Raw genomic sequence first — 19,549 nt, 5'->3', positions numbered from 1 at the left:
TGTCGGTACACCACAATAACCTATGATGACCTAAAAACAAACTCAATGATCCCCTGCTGATATTTATCTAAGCTATGTGGTGCCTTTGTTTAGACTGTAGCATATTGCCATGAGAATGCACACACACACACACACACACACACACACACACACACACACACACACACACACACACACACACACACACACACACACACACACACACACACAATCCTACAGTTTGGGTGTGCCATTTGGCATTTAATGTATTTGAGTGACGATAATGTACATTCATTCATTGTATTCATTGTACTCAACATTGGATCCAGATGTCAGTGGAGGAAATAATTGTTCTGGGTGTATGTCCGTGAGGGCCCGTCTTTTATTTGACATTCTGTGTTTTGTTGGGAGGAGATGAAGTATGCATTTTGCATTAGATGGCAGTGTGTGCGCGTCGTAATTCCAAACAAAAGGCCTAATTCAGTGTGGTTTTGGACCAGGAGCCAGTTGTTGGAACATTTGAAAGAGCATTTCTGGAATTTGTCCCTGTCCACAAACGGTGCCCAGTGTAATGGAATTAGCTGAACTGATGGAAACACACACATAGTTAAACTGTTGGAACACACAGTTTCACTCACAGCCTCTCGTTCAAAATTACTTGCCACTTGCACACTATTTGTCTGATCTGTGTCGAATCACTTTAGTCAAGTGTTGTGCTCATGCTTTAATGACACACAGTTCACACACATTTGTGCATAGCAACACGAACATTTTACACATCTATAATTTACACACTGATCCTGAGACAGACACGTGCACATGCCCAGTCCTGAAAGAAATATCTCGTATTTTTCAGACTATTCCTTGTGCCAAGGCAGCTGGCATGTTTTTTTGTGTTGGGAGAGGCAGTGCTAAGGCGGAGTGAGGATAGGCTTACCCAGGCTGCTCTGGTTTAGAACAAAGGCCAGGGAGAGCAGTATGTAGCACAAAGCACTAAATCTAACTGAACGTAATACACTATGGCTTGTCTGCTACCAATAACCAACAACAGGAGATTGAGAGAATGGCCTTCCAGCTGTGTTGCCAATAGCGCCGGTTAATATATTGATATTATTATGTTGATGTTGTGAAATGAGGCTAGATATCGCCTGGGATTTCAGATATTGTGATAGTGTTGGCTTTTTTCCTGGTTTTATTCTTTCAATATTTTTCAAATATAGCAAAACTAGCTATACAAGCCCTCAGTGCGTCTCAATGTACCACGCTTTTCTTTTTTCTTTTTTTAATTCTCTTGTTGGAAAATGTTTACCTATAAGAACATGCCCAAAATAGGGACCCCAGGGTTAAAGGTGTTACATGCTGCATTACAGTAAAGTGATTTCTGAATGTATGTGACTGTCCTAGCTTCCAATGATTTTCCTTTAGCTACTTAGTTATTATATTATAATTTATTTAAATAAAATCTCATTGTGTACATACTTCTGTGAAAGCTCAATAGACACCCCCACAACAAGATTGATTGGTTAACATTTAGTGGTAGCTTCTAAATCGGTCATTCAAATATTTTTTTGTTATAATGAGGTTGAGCTAACCAGTGAAGTTTCTTTGTGCAATATTCAGTTTCGAAAGTCACAACATCGGATTTAGTTCATTAGCTCAAGTTGGCTGGCACAGGGCCTTCTCAATGGGTCTGGACTGATTGGCTGAGTCAATAGGGACTAGTTGTTGTCTCTGTCAGATCAGATCCCATGCATTTCCAGGGCAACAGAGAAAACACTTGAAAAAAAGGTTATTTTGAGAGCGAATTGCCCCACAATATAATACATTTTGATTATATGTTTTATTTTGATGGTAACTGTTGTATAATTGCAAATTTAAATCAAGTTTGTGCTTTGCCGTCCTTTATGAAACTTCAGTGATGCTTGCGGAACTACAACAACCGTGTGATATTGCTCAAACGGAGCGCAATCAGAATTGAGTAATAATAACAGCAAAATTGAAGAAAGCATGTGACAGTTCATTTTAACACTTGGGGTCTATTTCAAGGCTGAACTTGAATGGGCTTGTTTAATATTTCACTGGAAGTCAGAATGAATCAAATGCACTCTGTTGTTTAATTTCAGCTCCAGGGTTAGAGCTGATATCGACAAAGGGCTGATGTAAGCGGCTCATTTTTGGTGTTTGTTTTAAGATTGAAGCTGCTGATCCAGCGTCTGGACTGAGAGTCCTTGTTTACCCTTTGCCTTTATTGTTCAACTATTGAGGGGAGTTGGTTAGTGTGAATCCCAGGGGGGAAAAATCAGCTGGAACATTAAGTGGAGCAGCAAAGAGTGAGTCTGTAGTCTTCCTCATTCGCATGGGTTGGATGGATTTTTAAAGGGCAACTTGGCCTATTTTTACCTTGAATCTCTCTCTTGCTCTCTCTCTCTCTCCTGTCCTTCTATTGTGAGTATGTGAAAGCGCTGGGATTAATTGTCCTTTATGGACAACAGAAGATAATGAAATATAAATCCCTACAGCGTGTCTGATAAGCACAACAATCTCAACAATTTCCCCCAAGCCTTGTGTGGCTTGATGTAAACTATGTTGAAACCCAGAAGTTGCTAGTGGGTGCAACACCAAGGCTCTCGACACAGCATCTACTTACGTCCCACTGAAGTATGAATCATTCTGAGAGAACTGGCTGTGAGACCAGGCATTTCAACGCATAGAATATGGAAATGTCAAGGCCGTCCCTGAGACTGAAATTCACCACCAGTCCCACCGAGCCTTTAAATGATCGTTCCAGGAAAAAGTGAAAAGTAATTCCTAGAAATTCCTAGAGACTCAACATCCTAGAACCGCCCACCCAGAATGTCCTTTTATCTAATCTCTTACAGGGTCTCATCCATGCTGCATTCTGCCCACGTACGAGTTTCCTGAGCTCAGCGCAGTCTTTATTCAATATAATTATACACAGGTTTAATTCGGAACACTTTCTGATCATGTGTGGTAGATACAGCATTGAGTGTATGCGACTTAATATAGTGTCACCAGCTTGGGGAATCCTGCACGTGTCATGAGGTCAGAATGGCCTGACCTCATAGGCTCATACAACTAGTGGTCATGCAACAATGAAACGTCACACACACACACAATACAAGTATGTAGCTGCGTACATGTATTACAATTGCCACGTTACACAATAGCCTTACAAATGTGAGGCATGAAGCTTCATGAAATATTTATTCAGCAGTGCTCCTTCCGTGATGGAAAAGCTAAACAAAATGGTGCATGCTGCAAACCCATAGAAATGCCCTAAAATAGTACACACCCCTGCCTCAGCCTTCCAGGGCAGTAGGTGGCGCTGTCTTTTACCAGACAGTGAACAGAGCTGTGCTAGTGGTCAGGTAAAAACATAGATGCCTTGGTGGTGGTGGTGACGACATAGTGGGGAGGAGTGAGCGGTGTATTTTTAACAACCCCCCCTTTTACATGCACACATACACACAGGCCACCTCTGTTGTTGGCTGTGACCTCGTAGCCAACACAGATCAGATCACGGCAAGGAGGGTCAAGACTGGGAGGGAGGGGGGGGGTGGTCTTCAGACACCTTATTGCCTCTCCGGACAGCACGACCTGTTAGTTTTAGCTCTTAAGCTCGCCCCTGTGTACACTTGAAGGGAAAGAAAGAGGGAGGGAGGAAAGAGGAGAAAGAGGGAAAAGGAGGAGTGATCAGGGAGGGGGAGGTCAGAGGGAGGAGGGGCAAAAGGCAGACACGCTGGAAGTGGGGAAAGAGAAGAAGCTTTTCTGAGGGTCACCTGTACAAAGAGCGCGGAAGAACAGAGAAGGGGTTTGAAGACGATCCCCCTCTCCTTTTAACCCTTACGCGCGTGCACACATGCTCACAGTGGTGCAGGAGTTGTTCAGACATGGGGAATCGCGGGTCTCAGGCACAGGAGGACTCCCAGGGTAGGTGTCGTCTAGACGCTATGTCGTTTTACACCCTTGCCTTACTCTGCCACCGTCCAACTCATCTCCCTGATCCTTCTCTTTATTTCTGTCTGTCTCTCTCTCTCTCTGTGAGTCATAACTCAAGTCTCTCATTTACAGGGTTTGGGACGTGCTCCAAGAAAGATCCCATTCTCTCCTTTCTCATTTCATGCATGCATTCCACTTTTTTTTCTCTCTCTCTCTCTCTCTGTCGATGTGGTGACTTTCTCACTCTCTCCATCTCTCTCTCTCTGTCCCTCGACCCCCCCTCCCTCCCTCTCTCCCAGTCGGTGTGGTTTTTTGACTATATTTAGGCTGTGCCGCTCTTGGTCAACAATGCAGACTCAGTAATGTGAGTTAGGCTGAAATGCATGCAGGGGGGAAGGAGCGAGTGAGAGAGCGAGAGCTCCCAACAGGCAGACAGAGAGGCCACTTCTATGTGAGGAGATTTTTTTCTTTTCTTCCTTCTATCCGAGAGAGGGGGGGAGTATGAGATTGAAAGAGGGTTGAAAGAAGTTCATACTGTAGCTGGACCAGGTAAGATCACTGAAGATCTGGAGCTGAGATTAAGTTTTGAGTTTTAGATGGTGGTGCCTTTGAACTTCTGTGATTCACATTTTTCTTATTCTAGGTGGTGGCAGGTTGGCCTGTGCTCTCTAAAGGGGTTTGTGAAGCAGGCCATGGTGTTGAGTAAAGAGGGCCCCAATGCAGGGCCTGGGCTTTGGGAGGGATTGCTGTGTGATAGTTTAAAGGCCTACCTGTATGGCGTCTTAACATCTGAAGTGTTAATTCAACTCTAAAATGGGACAGATTGATTCTTCTCAAAGGTGATAAGACTTTGAGAAGCAGCTACTCAGCACTATACACTAGTTGATTCCTGAACAGCCATTTTTGGTTGGAAGTTGAACCTTGGTTATCTGACTAATTATTGAACTGATTTGTCATCTGGATAATAACAGTTTTTATAAACCATGTACATAATCATACACATTTTAAACAGTGTCCTTTGCAACCATTGATAGATGGACCTTTATTGATCTCATTCAGTTGCCATAGCAGCACCGCAACCCCATTAAGGATGAAACCAAGATGCAGTAAGCAGTACAGAATAAGTGGTAGGGGTAACACTAATGAAAATAGGATAACAATATAAAGGACAACTTAACATCAGATCTGGCCCTCTGCGCATGTGCTGGTCAGGGACAGTATGATTTTCTTTTTTTACTTTAAACACTTTAGACCTAGGCCATAGGCATTGCTATTTTGGGCAGAAATCTTTCAGAAGTTTTCAGAAAGAAAAAAAAGCAGATCTACAAGCTCGCATCGCATTGAATAGGGATTAAGTGGCTAAATAACAAGTTATTTCTGTTTTTGTTTGAGTTAATTAGAACATTTTACAAAACATCACCACAATTTTCATCAGCATCGGACCCAATAAAGTGGATCCAAACACTCGTTTTGATTGTGGCTGAGGAACCTCTGTTGCAAAACATCCCCACTATTTCCCTGCTTTCCTCCATATCTTAACTGTCATGTCAAAATGAAGCTGAATTCACCCAATATACTATAAAAGAAAGAAACTGCAGTTGTTGTGGCTCGTCAGAAGGTGTCAGGCTTTTTGGAGTATAAAAATGTCATGATGGATATGCAGAACATTAAAAAACATACGTAACGTTAGGTGTGCAATGCATACCGTTGTGTAAACACAGGATGTATGCTGTTGGGCGAGCGTGTGAGTCTGCGTGACTTGCGTGTGTGCGTCAGGTTGACGTGGCTGTGTCACCTTGTGGCTGTGGGTCTAAGTCAACGTGAGTGTGTGTTTGTGTGCGTGTGTTTACATTCCTCTGTGTGTTTGGTCCACAGCGGGGGCCTACTACCCTGCCCAGGCCCAGTTCACACCCCAGGTGCAGCCGGCGCCTGTTATCATGAATGCAGCCCCCCAGCAACAACAACAGCAGCAACCGCCTCCGCAACACATCGCCACCAAACGGGAACGCAAACAGGTACAGTAACTATACGACTCTACACCTAACCTGCACACTGTGGAGCTTAAGTTGTTGATGCTTGTTTAACCACTTTCAACCTGTTGTCCCTGTCTCGGGCATGTCATTGTAGGCGAAAATGTTTTGAAAATAGCCCATCTAAAAACTCACAATGTGTCGGGATGCATCGTGAGCTTGTAGATTGGCTGAGTATATGGGACTTAAGTGCTTAACAAAAGCTTTTGAACAATATATTATTTCAAATGTGTGATTCAAAATGGACCAAAAAACATTATACAGTATATTTGAAAATCTATATTTTGGACCCAGGAAATATCTTTTCATATATTATGTTTGAAATGTTTATATACTATGTACTATACTAGATATACAGTATATTGATTGTATTATCTCCCATAGGAATACTCAAAATACATTTTGGTGACTATATTGTATATCATTTTACTGTATGTCAGGTCAGCATATATAAACATAGTTCTTGGTATTATATTTTACTGTAAGCATATAGAATATTGTTCTTAGTATTATAAACATGGTGGAACTGTTAAGCCTCAGTTTTCCAGCGGTTCCATTTTCCTCTTGGGGCCCTTTTTATTTATTCAGTACTCAAAACATACCGTAGGCGTTGGACTTTACAGAGTCTCACTACTGCATAGTGACTTTAAGCTTGTGTGCCGTATTAATTTTTCACTGTTGGTTTCATTGATTGCTCTCAGTTCCCCCAGGCTATCAAACATGTGGCTCTAACAAAAGACTGTCTATAAAACACCAGAGAGTTTCAGCTGTTTCATATTGGAGTCTAACGTCAAAGTTCGGTCATTTTGCACAATGAAGTTCCTCCCGTCTTTGCAATGACTGGAATGACTTTGGAAATGTGAAAAATCTGACTCATTCCACAGCATTCCCTCCACACAGAAACCTTTTTTAAATGAGTTTTTATATAAACCGGCCACACTTCATTTAAAGTGATGGCTTCATTTGGGGGGTAATTTTCTTACCTAGAGACAAACTCGTGGATGTCTTTTTTTATGTCTGTTGCGTGCAGTTTGTTGTGTGTTGGAACACTGAGTTTAGCCTAGTTTAACTCAATGCCTGGATATGTGATCAAATAGCAGCAGCTGCAGCATGTCTCAAAAGTAAGGACATACATCTTTAAACTTCCAAAGATGGATGCCATGACTAACAAAACTACACATTGTAATTGATGTATTATACTTTATTTTGTCAGATTTCTCTATTAGCAAAGAAATGTGATGTCTATTTTCAATTACATTTTATTATAGGGCCAAATCACGACATGTTTTCTCAAGACTCTTCACATATAGAGCCGAGACCATCCTGAGCAAGCATTTTACTCCCCCTAAAGCTGGGCATACACTGTGCTACTTTAGAAATGTAATGTTTTACTACTACTCATACTCAGAGGCAGGAGCTTTCATATTATATCAACACAATTCCTTTCATATTTGTTTTGAAAGTGGAATATAGGCACTGTCTGATTGCGCTGTCAATCAATCTGATTCACAATGACTCAGCAATATTTCACTTCTCTATAGACAGCTTGGGTTATCTTCTGTGTCTGTGTAAAGACTCTGTAAACAACTTTCTGTCAATAAACACCATGTGTTTTTCTTCTTTATTGTGTTACATCTGCATTACCTGTGTTTCCATAGGAGCGAAGTTGTTTTGTGGAGCGCTTGTTTTAAATCACGTCCTGCGTACCACCCTGTTTCGAAATGCATGCAGGATGTTGAGTGACCCCAAAACAACTTCACTCACGCCCGGCGAGAATCATCGCTTCACAGAGTTTAATGACAGAAAGTTGCTCATAATGACAACTTTGGATTTTTGTGAAACAAAGTCTTTACAGGAAAAAATAGTATATACCAAAGCTTTCCGTAGAGGTACATAGTATTGGTGAGTTTATTGTCGTTTAATACAATTCAAACGGGACGTTTTTTGTCTCATAGGACTGTCAATGAAAGGAATGGGAGCACTGCCTGATGCCAGGGCCAGCGGATGAAATGGTTTTGATTTATTATTGCTACCCAACATAGACGGCAGTAAGGTGTGTGTGTGTGTGTGTGTGTATGTGTGTGTGTGTGTGTGTGTGTGGGGGCAGAAAAAAACATCACTTTGGTTCAGGCTTGTGTGCATTTCGTGGGTGCAAATAGTCTGCATTTTCATACGCACGTATTGTCATTTGCTACTTTGCGCATGTGCATCGGGGAATCGTGTTGCAGCTCTGCTACAACCGTGCAAGAGCTTGAAAACGACGAACAAAGTTTTCTGACATGTCGGAATTCATCTGAGAGGAGAAAGACAGAGAAAAGGAGAGACGGAGAGAAATGGTGAGGCAGGAAGAGAGATACAAGCAGTAGCAGTTGTATAATATAATAATAATTGTAAGTCTAGTGTAAGATTATATATAATGGTTTATGATAGTATAATAATAGTAAGATATAATGATATAATATAGTAGTAATCCATAGTCATGCTCCATGGAGAGACTTGGTCCACAGCTGGAGGTCCAGAATGACACCCTTGTTCTGCAGCCAGGGAGTCCATGGAAACCAGCAAAATGAGAGAGACAGAGAAACTGAGTTAAACGTGTATTAATCTGCTACAGCCATATAAATGTGTATTTTGGGAAAAGATCCAAACTATAATGTCATTGTTAGGATTTTGTATTTACTTGTGAAAACGTGTCTTTTTAAAAAGAAAACTAGTAAAAAGTTTGGCCTAAGGATGGTGCTAGAGGAAAGGCCGTGTGGTCGTTAAAATCAGAAGGGTTTATCCTGCAATCTGCCTTTTGGATAGATCATCAATTTTTGTGTACGACAAAGCTGACATTTTGGCCCACGGTCAATTGGGCGAGAGGAATGTGTTAATTCTCTGGGGAGAATGAAGGTGCTCAGCAAGTTTCCACCCATTAGATTTTGAGATGGTTTATGTACAAGTGGAACTTTTGACCTAAGGGTGGCTCTCTATTATAGGACATGGGGTCATCAAAATTGGTAGGGTTTATCTTTCAGGCAGCATGAAGGTGGACAGCAAATTCCATGGCATACCAATCATTTCTGGGATATCTAGTTTGGGGCCAAAGTGTTAGACAGACTCACTGACTGCCTGAAATGGCCATCCTTAGTGCCCCACCAGTTTTAGGTAAAAACTTAAAAGGTATGAAACCGTCAGTTTCTTTCCATCTTCTCTCTATTTCCCTACCTGGAGGAGCTGCCACTTGGTCCCATAGACAACCAAGATATGAGTTAAAATAGGCGACGCTCAGTGGCTCACTGTTCATCTTCAAGCTGCATAAAATAAAAATGATAACTTTGGCTTTGTCTGACCCTGGGAAAGTGAAAGAAATGTTTTAAAAGTTATGATGTCACTATCTTTTGTATCCTATAGAGGGCCATAGCCCACACTGCTCGACATGTGATATTGCAGGTAACTGAGGTGAAGTGACAAGATAGCTCAGCTAGCGGTGTCGCAATCTCACCAAGGATGATCCTGGTGCGTGGTCACATTCTAGTCTTTCAATCAGGGCACTGATTGAAATAGATAGTAGTGTCCTTGACCTTAAGTTGGTGGGCTTTGAGACGCTGTATCTATATGACATAAGCATGTAATTATTACATGTCTCGGAGTCTCGTTTTTCCTCTGCTCTCCAAGATGGCCCTCGGTTGGTATGTGGTGGGTCCCTGTGATCCGGTCCATATAGAGGCTACTACTGTAGCTGCTCCTGGTTTCTCTTTCTTAGCTGTGCTCTTCAACTGGATTTAAACAGATTTTTAGCATCATTTTGACGTAGGTTTTGTACATGGGATGAACCATGTTGTGCTCTATTCTAGGTGGGTATACTGTCATTTTGTTTTGGTAGATATTGAGCCTAACTAGCCTGTTGTGAAAAAATACGGAGGCAAGCTTTCTGGTCTTTAGTTTCCATTGGGCTAAAATATTCTAATCTTAAAGACACATTTTACTGGATTAAAAAATGAATTTGCAAATGGAATGGACCTGTAATAATCTAGTCTCTAACTTGTACTGTGACTGTCTGTTGTCTGTCTGATACTGTTACTCTGAAAAGTTGACTAGGTCATCTCATCTAGTCTTGAGTTCTACTGGGACTGTCTTTTGTCTGTCTGATTGAGTAACCTAGATCCCAGGTACGATTCCAGCCCTCAGCAATGTGTCAATGTGTCCCTGAGCAAGACACTTAACCCCTAACTGCTCCCCCCTCCGCGCTCCTCTCCCCCACCCGTGCTTTTCAGTTGGGTGAGGCTGAAAACTGAAGTTGTGCCACGGGATGTGATGTTTAAAAAAAAAAAAGGAAGTAAAGGCTGATGGCGTAGTTCAATTCATTTTGTATGTCGCTAGTCCTGCCTAGATCAGTGGTTCTCAAAGTGTGGTCAGGGTTCCTTGAGGAGGTTCCAAATAGACCCTTTCAGGTCTGTAACACAGAGTTATGGGGGGGGGGGGTGGTCCTGAAATGTAAAAGTTTGCGAACCATGATCGAACATCTTAAGCCTTGGCAATGGTCTTGTCTGTTTGGCAAAGGCTCTGTGCTTTCGATGTAAGACCCACAAGATTGTAGTCAAGCAGCGTGCATGTGTGTCGCCGTCGCCCCTCCCCCCCCCCCCCCCCCCATCTCTCTGGGGAACTTGGCTGCTTATCAGTGTGACTGTGGGAGCACGCAGCTGGCCGTGTTCGCTCCGTGCGGACTTCGGCCCGTTCCCAAAGGCCCCAGCCCATAACTGCAACGCTGACTTCAAGGTCCTACGCTTACAAAGAGACCTCGCCTTCTCTGTCACCCAAACGCACCCTCAAACACAAATGATACCCACTCGCACTTTAACTGAAGCCCTGTGAGAGGTGGAAGATAAGAGACGGGGTGTCACAGGAGTTTAAAAAAAAAAAAAAACGCTTCAATTCACACCCGGGTGAGTGATGCTTCCTCCACAACTGTGTGTGTGTGTGTTCGTATGTGCGTGCGCGTAACCTAGCTTTATGTGGCAGCATGTTGCAGTGAGATCAGGTGTGTTCATTTGAAGATTTTTCAGCCAGTTTATGCCTTTGCAGAGTTGAGTCTTGCAACTGAGCCTTCTTCTCTCCCAGTTTTCCTGCTCTCCCTCTCTCTGCACTGCAGGGTTTTCCAAACCTTTCAGCTTGAGATCCAAAAGAGAACTTTAGCGTCTCCCTGCGACCCAAAATTAAAAGAATACTTGATGAATGAATCACTTAAGCCATATTTCAATAGTGAAATTAGGTCTACAAGCTTACAGCATGGCATAATGCGTTGTGAGCTTGTAGATCTGCTATTTTCACAAATTTTCACTATCTTTAGAATTTCTTTTTGTTTCACGTTCACGTTTTTCTTCTATTAATTAATGAAAATATTTTGGAGAAAAAAATATAAACTTTTTAAACCAAAAAAAAGACAAAATCCAGGATATTTACATATGACCCATAAAAACTGAGCCGCAACCCAGAAATGGGTAACAACACAATTTTTGGGAAACACTGGTTTACTTTTAAATTCTGAAGCATTTCAAAGGGTATTGTTCCTCTCTTTCTCTCCTTCCCTTAACTCTTTCTGCCTCTGTGTGTCAAAAGAGGTTAGGGCGGGGAGGGAAGGACATGTCAGCACATAGCTCAGCTCCACGTGGCTACTGGTCTCCTCCCCTTCACAGCCGGAAGGGCTAACCTCCCTCCCTCCCTCCTCTCTCTCTCACTCCACTGCTGCTGTGGCATTCCCCCTCCCCCTTCTCTCTCTCTTTCTCAGGAACGGAGAGCCTGAAAGTTTGAGGAGTGACTAGCATGAGTGTGCAGAATGACAGAACAGCAGCAGAGAGAGAGAAAAGGGGGAGTTTCTTCTGAGAGCTGGAGCTCATTTGATAAAGTTGGAAGACTTTCTTTTCCTGGAAGCTCCCCCTCGCTCTCTCTGGCCCCCATTGACTGTCTGTTCGTTTCAGTGGGCGGGGACACACATTCCAGTACCGTAGCTTTACAAGGCCAGTTTTTTCCCTCCCCCTCAACTGCCCCCCCCCCCACCCTGCTCTTGCTCACTCTCTCTGTAAGCGTGAGGGAACGGTTAGAACGACAGCTCGCTTAGCCAGCTTTACTGGGAGCAAGCAAGGCTGGCTGTGCCCCGTCCTGCAGCGCTAGCTTGCTAGCTAGCTATCCCAGTTGTGGGTGTAGGTGTGAGTTACAGAGAGGCGACTGCGTGTGCTACTTCGTGTCCCAGACAGTGTTGCGGGATCCAAGTCCCCAGTTCTCCAGCAGAGGCCTTTGGGCCGGCAGCAATACTCCAGCCCCAGGATGGGAGAGGCCCACTAGGGTCTCCGGAGCTCAGGGAGAGGGGTACTGATCGTGGCAGGTAAAGCTCCCTAGGAGAGAACATTCCGGCTCATACCGGCTCTCTCAATAGAGAGAGAGATACACAGATAGAGTGAGATAGCAAACATGTGCTTGTCATGTAGACACACTCCCCAGGAGTGGGTGAACACATTTTCTCTAGTTTTTCACGTGGATGGTCAGAGTAAAGCAGGAAAGCCATCTGTTGTAACAATGTTTGTGCTTTGACTTGGTGACTAGCAGAGCCAGGCATTTTTCTACAGGCCCTGCCTGCGCTGGAATTTATTTAGTAACTTAGCTCAAAGTCGGCTAACTCGAGTCATGCTTCGACAAACAATTTGAGCTGCGATCAGACCAAGCGTCTGGAACACATTTAGCTGAGTGACAAACAGTTCCATATCTGTGTTACTTTGTTTTGTTTTTTGGTGAGCCTATGTGTCAAGAATGTGACAAATGTAGCCTCATTCAAAGAGACACAGCTAGCTTTGCCACAGTCCCTGTACAGTGAGAGAGAGAATGCAAAAAGCAGTTGAAAACCTAAGGCATTGCATCATGGGAAGCTTCAGTCCAGATAGGTTTGTGTGTAAATGCTTCATTCCTTCGCCTTAAAAACATTCTCTCCCTCTTGTTCCCTCCTGCCTCTCCCTCATTCAGGGTGGGAAAGCAGCCAGTGTGAGCAACATACTCTTTCTTCAGTGCTCTCCAGTGGTGGAAAAAGTTCTCAAATTCTTTACTTAAGTAAAAGTATCAATACTGCAATATAAAAATACTGTTACAAGTAAAAGTCCAGAATTCAAAATTTACTTGAGTAAAAGTACAAAAGTATTGGCATCAAAATGTACTTAAAGTACCAAAAGTAAAAGTACTAAATATTTGAAAATAGCAGATTTACAAGCTCACAACGCGTCGCAGCTTGTAGATCGGCTATTTTCAAATAGCCTATGTATAAAACGGGGCTAAAGTGGTAAATGTATGTTTCATAATATCATAATTCATATCTGAAAAGTAACTAGTAACTAAAGTTTTCAAATAATTGTAGTGGAGTAAAAGTACAATATTTACCTCTGAGATGTAGTGGAGTAGAAGTGAAAGTACTGGAAATTGGAAATACTCAAGCAAAGTACAAATACCTCAAAATTTTACTTAAGTACAGTAAATGTACTTAGTTACTTTCCACCACTGGTGCTCTCCCATTCTCTCGCTTCTCTACGTTTCTCTCCTTATATTGTGTGTGGTTTTTCTTCACTGACATCTGACCTTTGCTCTGTCTTACTTATTGTAGATCAGAATACGGGACCCTAACCAGGGAGGTAAAGACATTACAGAGGAGATTATGTCAGGAGGCCGCAGTGGTTCAACCCCAACCCCACCACAAGTGAGCAACACAGTCACCCCTTGTCCACTGTTCTTTTTTCCATGATGAGTGGAAATTCCCAGTGGTTATTATTGCTTATTATATCTCATGTTGTGTTTGTATCCATGCTCCATCAGTCAGGATCAGAGAGTACAGCTGTGACCCAGGCCAACGGTGAGAAGGTCACACCTGCTGCCACCACACCTGCGCTGGTCAGACCTGGTGAGTGGAATACACACACACACACACGCACACGCACGCACGCACGCACAGATCAATCATGGTGAATAATTGATCATGTAATATTTGTTTTCATATATTTGTCGTATCATATTTTGACAACATTTGTCATATAATATTAGTTTTATATAAGATGTGTAGCTAATGGAGGAGTTAAACTCCTTGAGATGAAGCAGAATAACGCATCTGTGATAACTCCAACATGTAGCTACCTGCAACAATATGATCTCAGTTTCATTGACTGATGGAATGGCTGTAGTTTTTGACAAAAAGGGGAGGGGGGGTGGTGGGCACTCCATGTTTGGGTTATGTACTGCTGAGTGTGATTAAAAGGATAGATTGTACTTTCAGTCTGTGGCCCATCTGATCTCTTTCCTACCAATGTCTCTTGTTGAACTCTCAGATGACAGAGGGAAGCCCACACCACCACCTCTATCAAAGACCCCTGAACTTATCAAGAGAGAACCCCTCCCCAAAGAGTCTCCCCCCTCAGACACGGACACTAAAACCCCTCCCCCTTCTTCTCTACCCCTGGACGCCCCTCTCAACACTACTCCCACCCCTCCGCCCAGCACTCCAGTCGCTGACGTGATGGACGCCCCCCTGGCCCCCAGGAAACAATCCCCCACCCGGCCTTTGGCACCTGAGGTGCCAGCCTACCCCGCTCCCCTCCCAGACCCTGTCCCCACCTCCGCAGCAAAGAAAAGAACAGAGGATGAGCCTGAGCAGGAGGTGACAGGGAAGGAGTCTGAAGCAGAGGCTGAGCCTGCTTCGTCAGACGCAGTCCTTGCCCCTCCCTCCACCACCAACGGGGTGTCTGAGGTGGAGCCAGCAAGGCTCTCTGTCACGCTTCCGTCAAGTAGTCAGATGGAGGCTCCCCTGGAGTCTCCCATCGCCCAGCCGGAGGAGCTCCGCCTCCCCAACGGCCTGCCGCTGCCTGCCCCACAGGACCCCGAGGCCCCGGCCACTAGCACGGCCGAGCGCGACGACAGCCCCATTGCTGAACCTGATGTTGCCGAGAAACTGGATGTACTCACACCCGCGCCTCCCGCCCAGGCAGCACTTGCACCCGTTGTCCAGGCAGTTCCTTCTCCGCTCAGCCAGGCAACGCCTTCACCCATCGTCAAGGCAACACCCTACGTCAAGGCAACACCCTCACCCTACGTCAAGGCAACACCCTCACCCTACGTCAAGGCAACACCCTCACCCTACGTCAAGGCAACACCCTCACCCGTCGTCAAGACAACACCCTCACCCGTCGTCAAGGCAACACCCTCACCCGTCGTCAAGGCAACACCCTCACCCTTCGTCAAGGCAACACCCTCACCCGTCGTCCCGGCAACACCCTCACCCGTCGTCCCGGCAACACCCTCACCCTATGTCAAGGCAACACCCTCACCCGTCGTCAAGACAACACCCTCACCCTTCGTCAAGGCAACACCCTCACCCGTCGTCCCGGCAACACCCTTACCCGTTGTCGAGGCAACCCCCTCACCCGCTGTCGAGGCAACTCCCTCACCCGTTGTAGTGGCAACTCCCTCACCCGTTGTCGAGGCAACTCCCTCACCCGTTGTCGAGGCAACTCCCTCACCCGTTGTCGAGGCAACTCCCTCACCCGTTGTCGAGGCAACTCCCTCACCCGTTGTCAAGGCAACTCCCTCAACTCCCTCACCCGTTGTCGAGGCAACTCCCTCAACTCCCTCACCCGTTGTCGAGGCAACTCCCTCAACTCCCTCACCCGTTGTCGAGGCAACTCCCTCAACTCCCTCACCCGTTGTCGAGGCAACTCCCTCACCCGTTGTTCAGGCAACTCCCTCACTCGTTGTTGAGGCCACGCCTGCACCCATTGCCCAGGCAACACGCGTTGTCTCAGCAGTGCTTGCACCCACAGTCCAGCCAGAGACACCCACCCCGCCTCATGTCCCTGAGACCGTTGTCCCGGTTACTCAAGTTGCCCCTAACACTAAGACGGAGACGCCAACGCCTGTTGCCAAGGTGGAGACTCCCGCTCCTGTAGAGGCAGCCGCCGTGGTCGCAGCCGTCACTCCAGAGGCGGCGCCGACCCCTCCTCCTCCCACAGCCGAAGAGAGGGAGGATACCCCCCCTCCCTCCACAGCTACCCCTGCCCCAGAGGAAACTATGCAAGGTCAGTGAGAGTCGGTCATATATCACTGCCTCTATTCCAGAATGGATCATTATTAATTACCACTCCATAAATCACAAATACGCACACACCTTTCATCTGCGGTCTTCTTTTGTTAATGGACGCTATACATTTGTATTGCCATTTGCACTGGTTTATTAACATCCCTCCTCTTGGAAGGACATTTTTGCGCCGTGGTTCCTGGGGGGCGAGCCGTCTAAAAGACCCATGTGTCAGAGATGTGTCTGACTGTCCGCAGCTAATATTGCAAAACACTTGACATATAGTCAATATATCTGCTTTTTTTTCTATCAACACATCATCAGAGATCCAAAGGAAAACCACGTCGTTATTAGACCCTGTCTTTCTTTCTCATAATTCCGAGTTTATATGTCCCAAGTCTTTATAGCGTGGCCTGTCCGAGGCCAATCTCGCAAACCACTCCACAGAATTTCTTGTGCACGCTGCCAGTAGACCAAGGAAGTAACTTCCTTGGTCTAAAGTAGGATTTCGAAAATATTTTAGAAACAAAAAAATTATGCTGGAAGTCAGCGAAGCTCAGAATGGGCTGAAACCTTGCCCAAATCTGGAGATGACTGACGTCATAGTACTGATGTCATAGATGACCTTGTGACTTAAGAAATCTACATGGAAGCCGCGCTGTTTTTAGACCCCGTCTTGTTTTCAAAAACAAACTAATTATTCTGAGATGTTAAAGTCACAATTGCGAGAAATGTTATGTTAATTCAGTGGTGGAAATGGGCTTCTATACTCCACTGCCTTGCTAATCCGAGTGAGGTTCTTTGTGTTTTGTCTGTAGCTGCTGTGTCTGTGCCAAAGAAAAAGAGAAAGATGAAGGACCTGAACAACAAGGGGGCCGTGGGAGACCTCCTGGATGCCTTTACAGAGGTGTGTGAACCTGTCTTAACACCACACTTTTGAATTTATAATTCACCTGTCTGATAGCTCCTAGGCATCATACTCTTAAACTCCCGTAGTCTGATCTCCATATGTTGTTCACTCATCTCCTTCCTTCCTTCCCTCTCTGCCTTCTCCTCTTCATCTCGACCACCAGGACCAGGTCGACGATACCCCCCCTGAGCCGGAGCCAGTCCCCGCTCCGGAGGCTCAGGCCCCCGCCGCCCCTCCTGCCGCAGAAGAGGCTGACCTCACCTGGGAAGACAAGGAAGACAAGCTGGATGCTGAGAACATCAAGCCGGGCGCCACCGACAAGAAGTACCAGTACAAAACAGGTGGGTCCCTGGACCTTGGTCCCAATCTGTGGACCATGGGCTGGCGGTGCTGTGTACTCTGTGATCGTATCTCACCTTCTCTCTCAATGATTGCTGTGAAGTTTCGTTTCATTGAAAATAGTGCCGTTTTCGTGTCACTGACCTTTGCCTTGCTAATGTTGTGTGGGTGTTTGGATACATTGTGTATTTGCACTTCCTGAGTCTTCTGAGTCTCACAATCTGTCCAAAATTCCTGTCTATGCAGCCACTGTTTCTCAGCCTGTGGGATCGGGACTATGAAGTTGAGCGTGTTTGTGATGGGATCCTTTTAATAACGTCAAAAAGAACAGAGAAAAAAGCTAAAATTATCTCTCAGTCTGTCTTGCTGTGCTGATTAGTAAACCAAATTCATCTCCTGTGTCCTACTCTCTTGCAGAACAATGGCAGCCACTTGACCCAGAAGATAAGAAGAAGTATGACAGAGAATTCCTTCTGGGCTTCCAGTTCATCTCAGCCAGCATGAACAAACCTGAGGGCCTGCCAGCCATCAGTGATGTAGTCCTGGACAAGGTACTTGAACCATTTAAACCCTATATACTTAGTTGACCAGAGTTCCCCAGGGAACTAAGTATACTCGGCCAACTAAGTTCTATACTAGGCCCTTTGCACTAAATATCTTTGCCGTAAATAGCCGATCTACAAGCTCACAACGCGTCTTCATGCAATCCTTTGTGAGCTTGTAATGTTCAATGTTCATGCTTGTAATGTTCAAGCTACAGTATGTTCACCCCAGAATAGGGACGCTAAAGTTTGTGTTTTAATACTTTTTAGACATGAGATGTTTATCAAGGGAAATAAGTCAAGAAAGAGACAAACAGTGAAACGTGTGATCGGTTGTACTAGAGCTCTTCACAAGTCCAAAATGACGGACCCGTGAAATTTGCTTCGAGACCCAACAGGTTTCGAGATTCTTTTCAAATGACCCAGGTGGACCTGTGAAATTTTGTCTCGCGTAGCCAGACAACTATTCCACAATCTTCGAATGCTATATTAGTAGGGGGTACTAAGCACAAAAAATGGCCAAATCGTTACGCGGCGGATAAAAGCATGAAATTTGATACAGATGTCCCTTGGGTCATCCTAAAACATCCTAGAAGGGGTGCCCAAAAAAATCTCAAACAGGAAGTGAGTTATGGACAAAATTCAAAATGGCCACCTAAACTGTTGACCGTTGACTCAAAAGATACCGAAATAATCTCCAAAAAGCATAAAATTTGGCACATATGTCCCTTGGGTCATCCTAAGACATCCTAGAAGGGGTGCCCAAAGGAATCTGAAACAGGAAGTGAGTTATGGACTAAATTGAAAATGGCCGCCTAGTGTTGTCGATTGACTCAAAAGACAACTAAAGAATCTCATAAAAGCATACAATTTGGCACACATGTCCTTTTGGTCATCCTAAGACATCCTAGAAGAGGTGCCCAAAAAAATCTTAAGCAGGAACTGAGTTATTGACAAAATTGAAAATGGCCGCCTACAGTGTTATCCATTGACTCAAAAGACAACTAAAGAATCTCATAAAAGCATACAATTTGGCATACATGTCCCTTGGGTCATCCCAAGACATCCCAGAAGGGGTGCCCAGAAAAATCTTAAACAGGAAGTGAGTCATTGACAAAATTGAAAATGACCGTCTACAGTGTTGTCGATTGACTCAAAAGACAACTAAAGAATCTCATAAAAGCATACAATTTGGCATACATGTCCCTTGGGTCATCATAAGACATCCTAGAAGGGGTGCCTGAAATTATCTGAAACAGGAAGTGAGTTATTGACTAAATTGAAAATGGCCGTGTACAGTGTTGACAGACGACGCAAAAGACACTCATAAAAAATAATCTCATATAAAAGCATGAAATTTGGTACAAATGTCCCTTGGGTGATCTGAATGCATCCTAAGGGGTGCCAACATTTTTTTTAATAGTCTCTCAATGGAAAACACTCCTCCCACACAGGCTGCACTGCTACAATATTCAAATCGAGCAGCCAATCTGGCATTTGGTCCAGAAGCCTGAAAGCTATGCAATCTCTACCATCTCCTGACAAATATGGATGGATTAAAGTCGCTGATTCGTGGACACCTTTATGGACACTCTTGCCAGAGGCTGCTTAAGTTTGGAGAGAACTCAAGTGTGGCTGCAAAGCTGAGCCCTTCTGTTCGAGAAAGTGTAGATGCCGGGATGCTGGGTTACCTTGCAGAGCATTATGC

General features: G+C 44.6%; 1 protein-coding gene across 7 annotated transcripts in view; it reads left to right on the top strand.

Moving 5' to 3' along the window:
* LOC308085672 (eukaryotic translation initiation factor 4 gamma 1-like) overlaps nucleotides 1-19,549 on the top strand; it is a 63,549-nt gene that overhangs the window by 24,388 nt on the left and 19,612 nt on the right. For 4 of the 7 annotated variants that reach the window (XM_080428914.1, XM_080428917.1, XM_080428916.1 and 1 more), the window contains 7 exons: nucleotides 5,815-5,954; nucleotides 13,594-13,686; nucleotides 13,803-13,887; nucleotides 14,309-16,051; nucleotides 16,869-16,957; nucleotides 17,124-17,301; nucleotides 17,717-17,850. In XM_080428914.1, coding sequence (XP_080285040.1) covers nucleotides 5,815-5,954; nucleotides 13,594-13,686; nucleotides 13,803-13,887; nucleotides 14,309-16,051; nucleotides 16,869-16,957; nucleotides 17,124-17,301; nucleotides 17,717-17,850 — 2,462 coding nt within the window. Of the gene's footprint in view, nucleotides 1-3,741; nucleotides 3,931-5,814; nucleotides 5,955-12,053; nucleotides 12,334-13,593; nucleotides 13,687-13,802; nucleotides 13,888-14,308; nucleotides 16,052-16,868; nucleotides 16,958-17,123; nucleotides 17,302-17,716; nucleotides 17,851-19,549 lie in introns of those variants that run through there. The other 3 variants (XM_080428918.1, XM_080428919.1, XM_080428920.1) reach the window with 3 other exon arrangements.

This window comes from Gymnoscopelus braueri, assembly GCF_963280865.1.
Source record: "Gymnoscopelus braueri genome assembly, chromosome: 5".
Classification (NCBI taxonomy): domain Eukaryota; kingdom Metazoa; phylum Chordata; class Actinopteri; order Myctophiformes; family Myctophidae; genus Gymnoscopelus; species Gymnoscopelus braueri.
The sequence above is the reverse complement of the archived record's forward strand: the minus strand, read 5'-3'. Positions and strand labels throughout refer to the sequence as shown.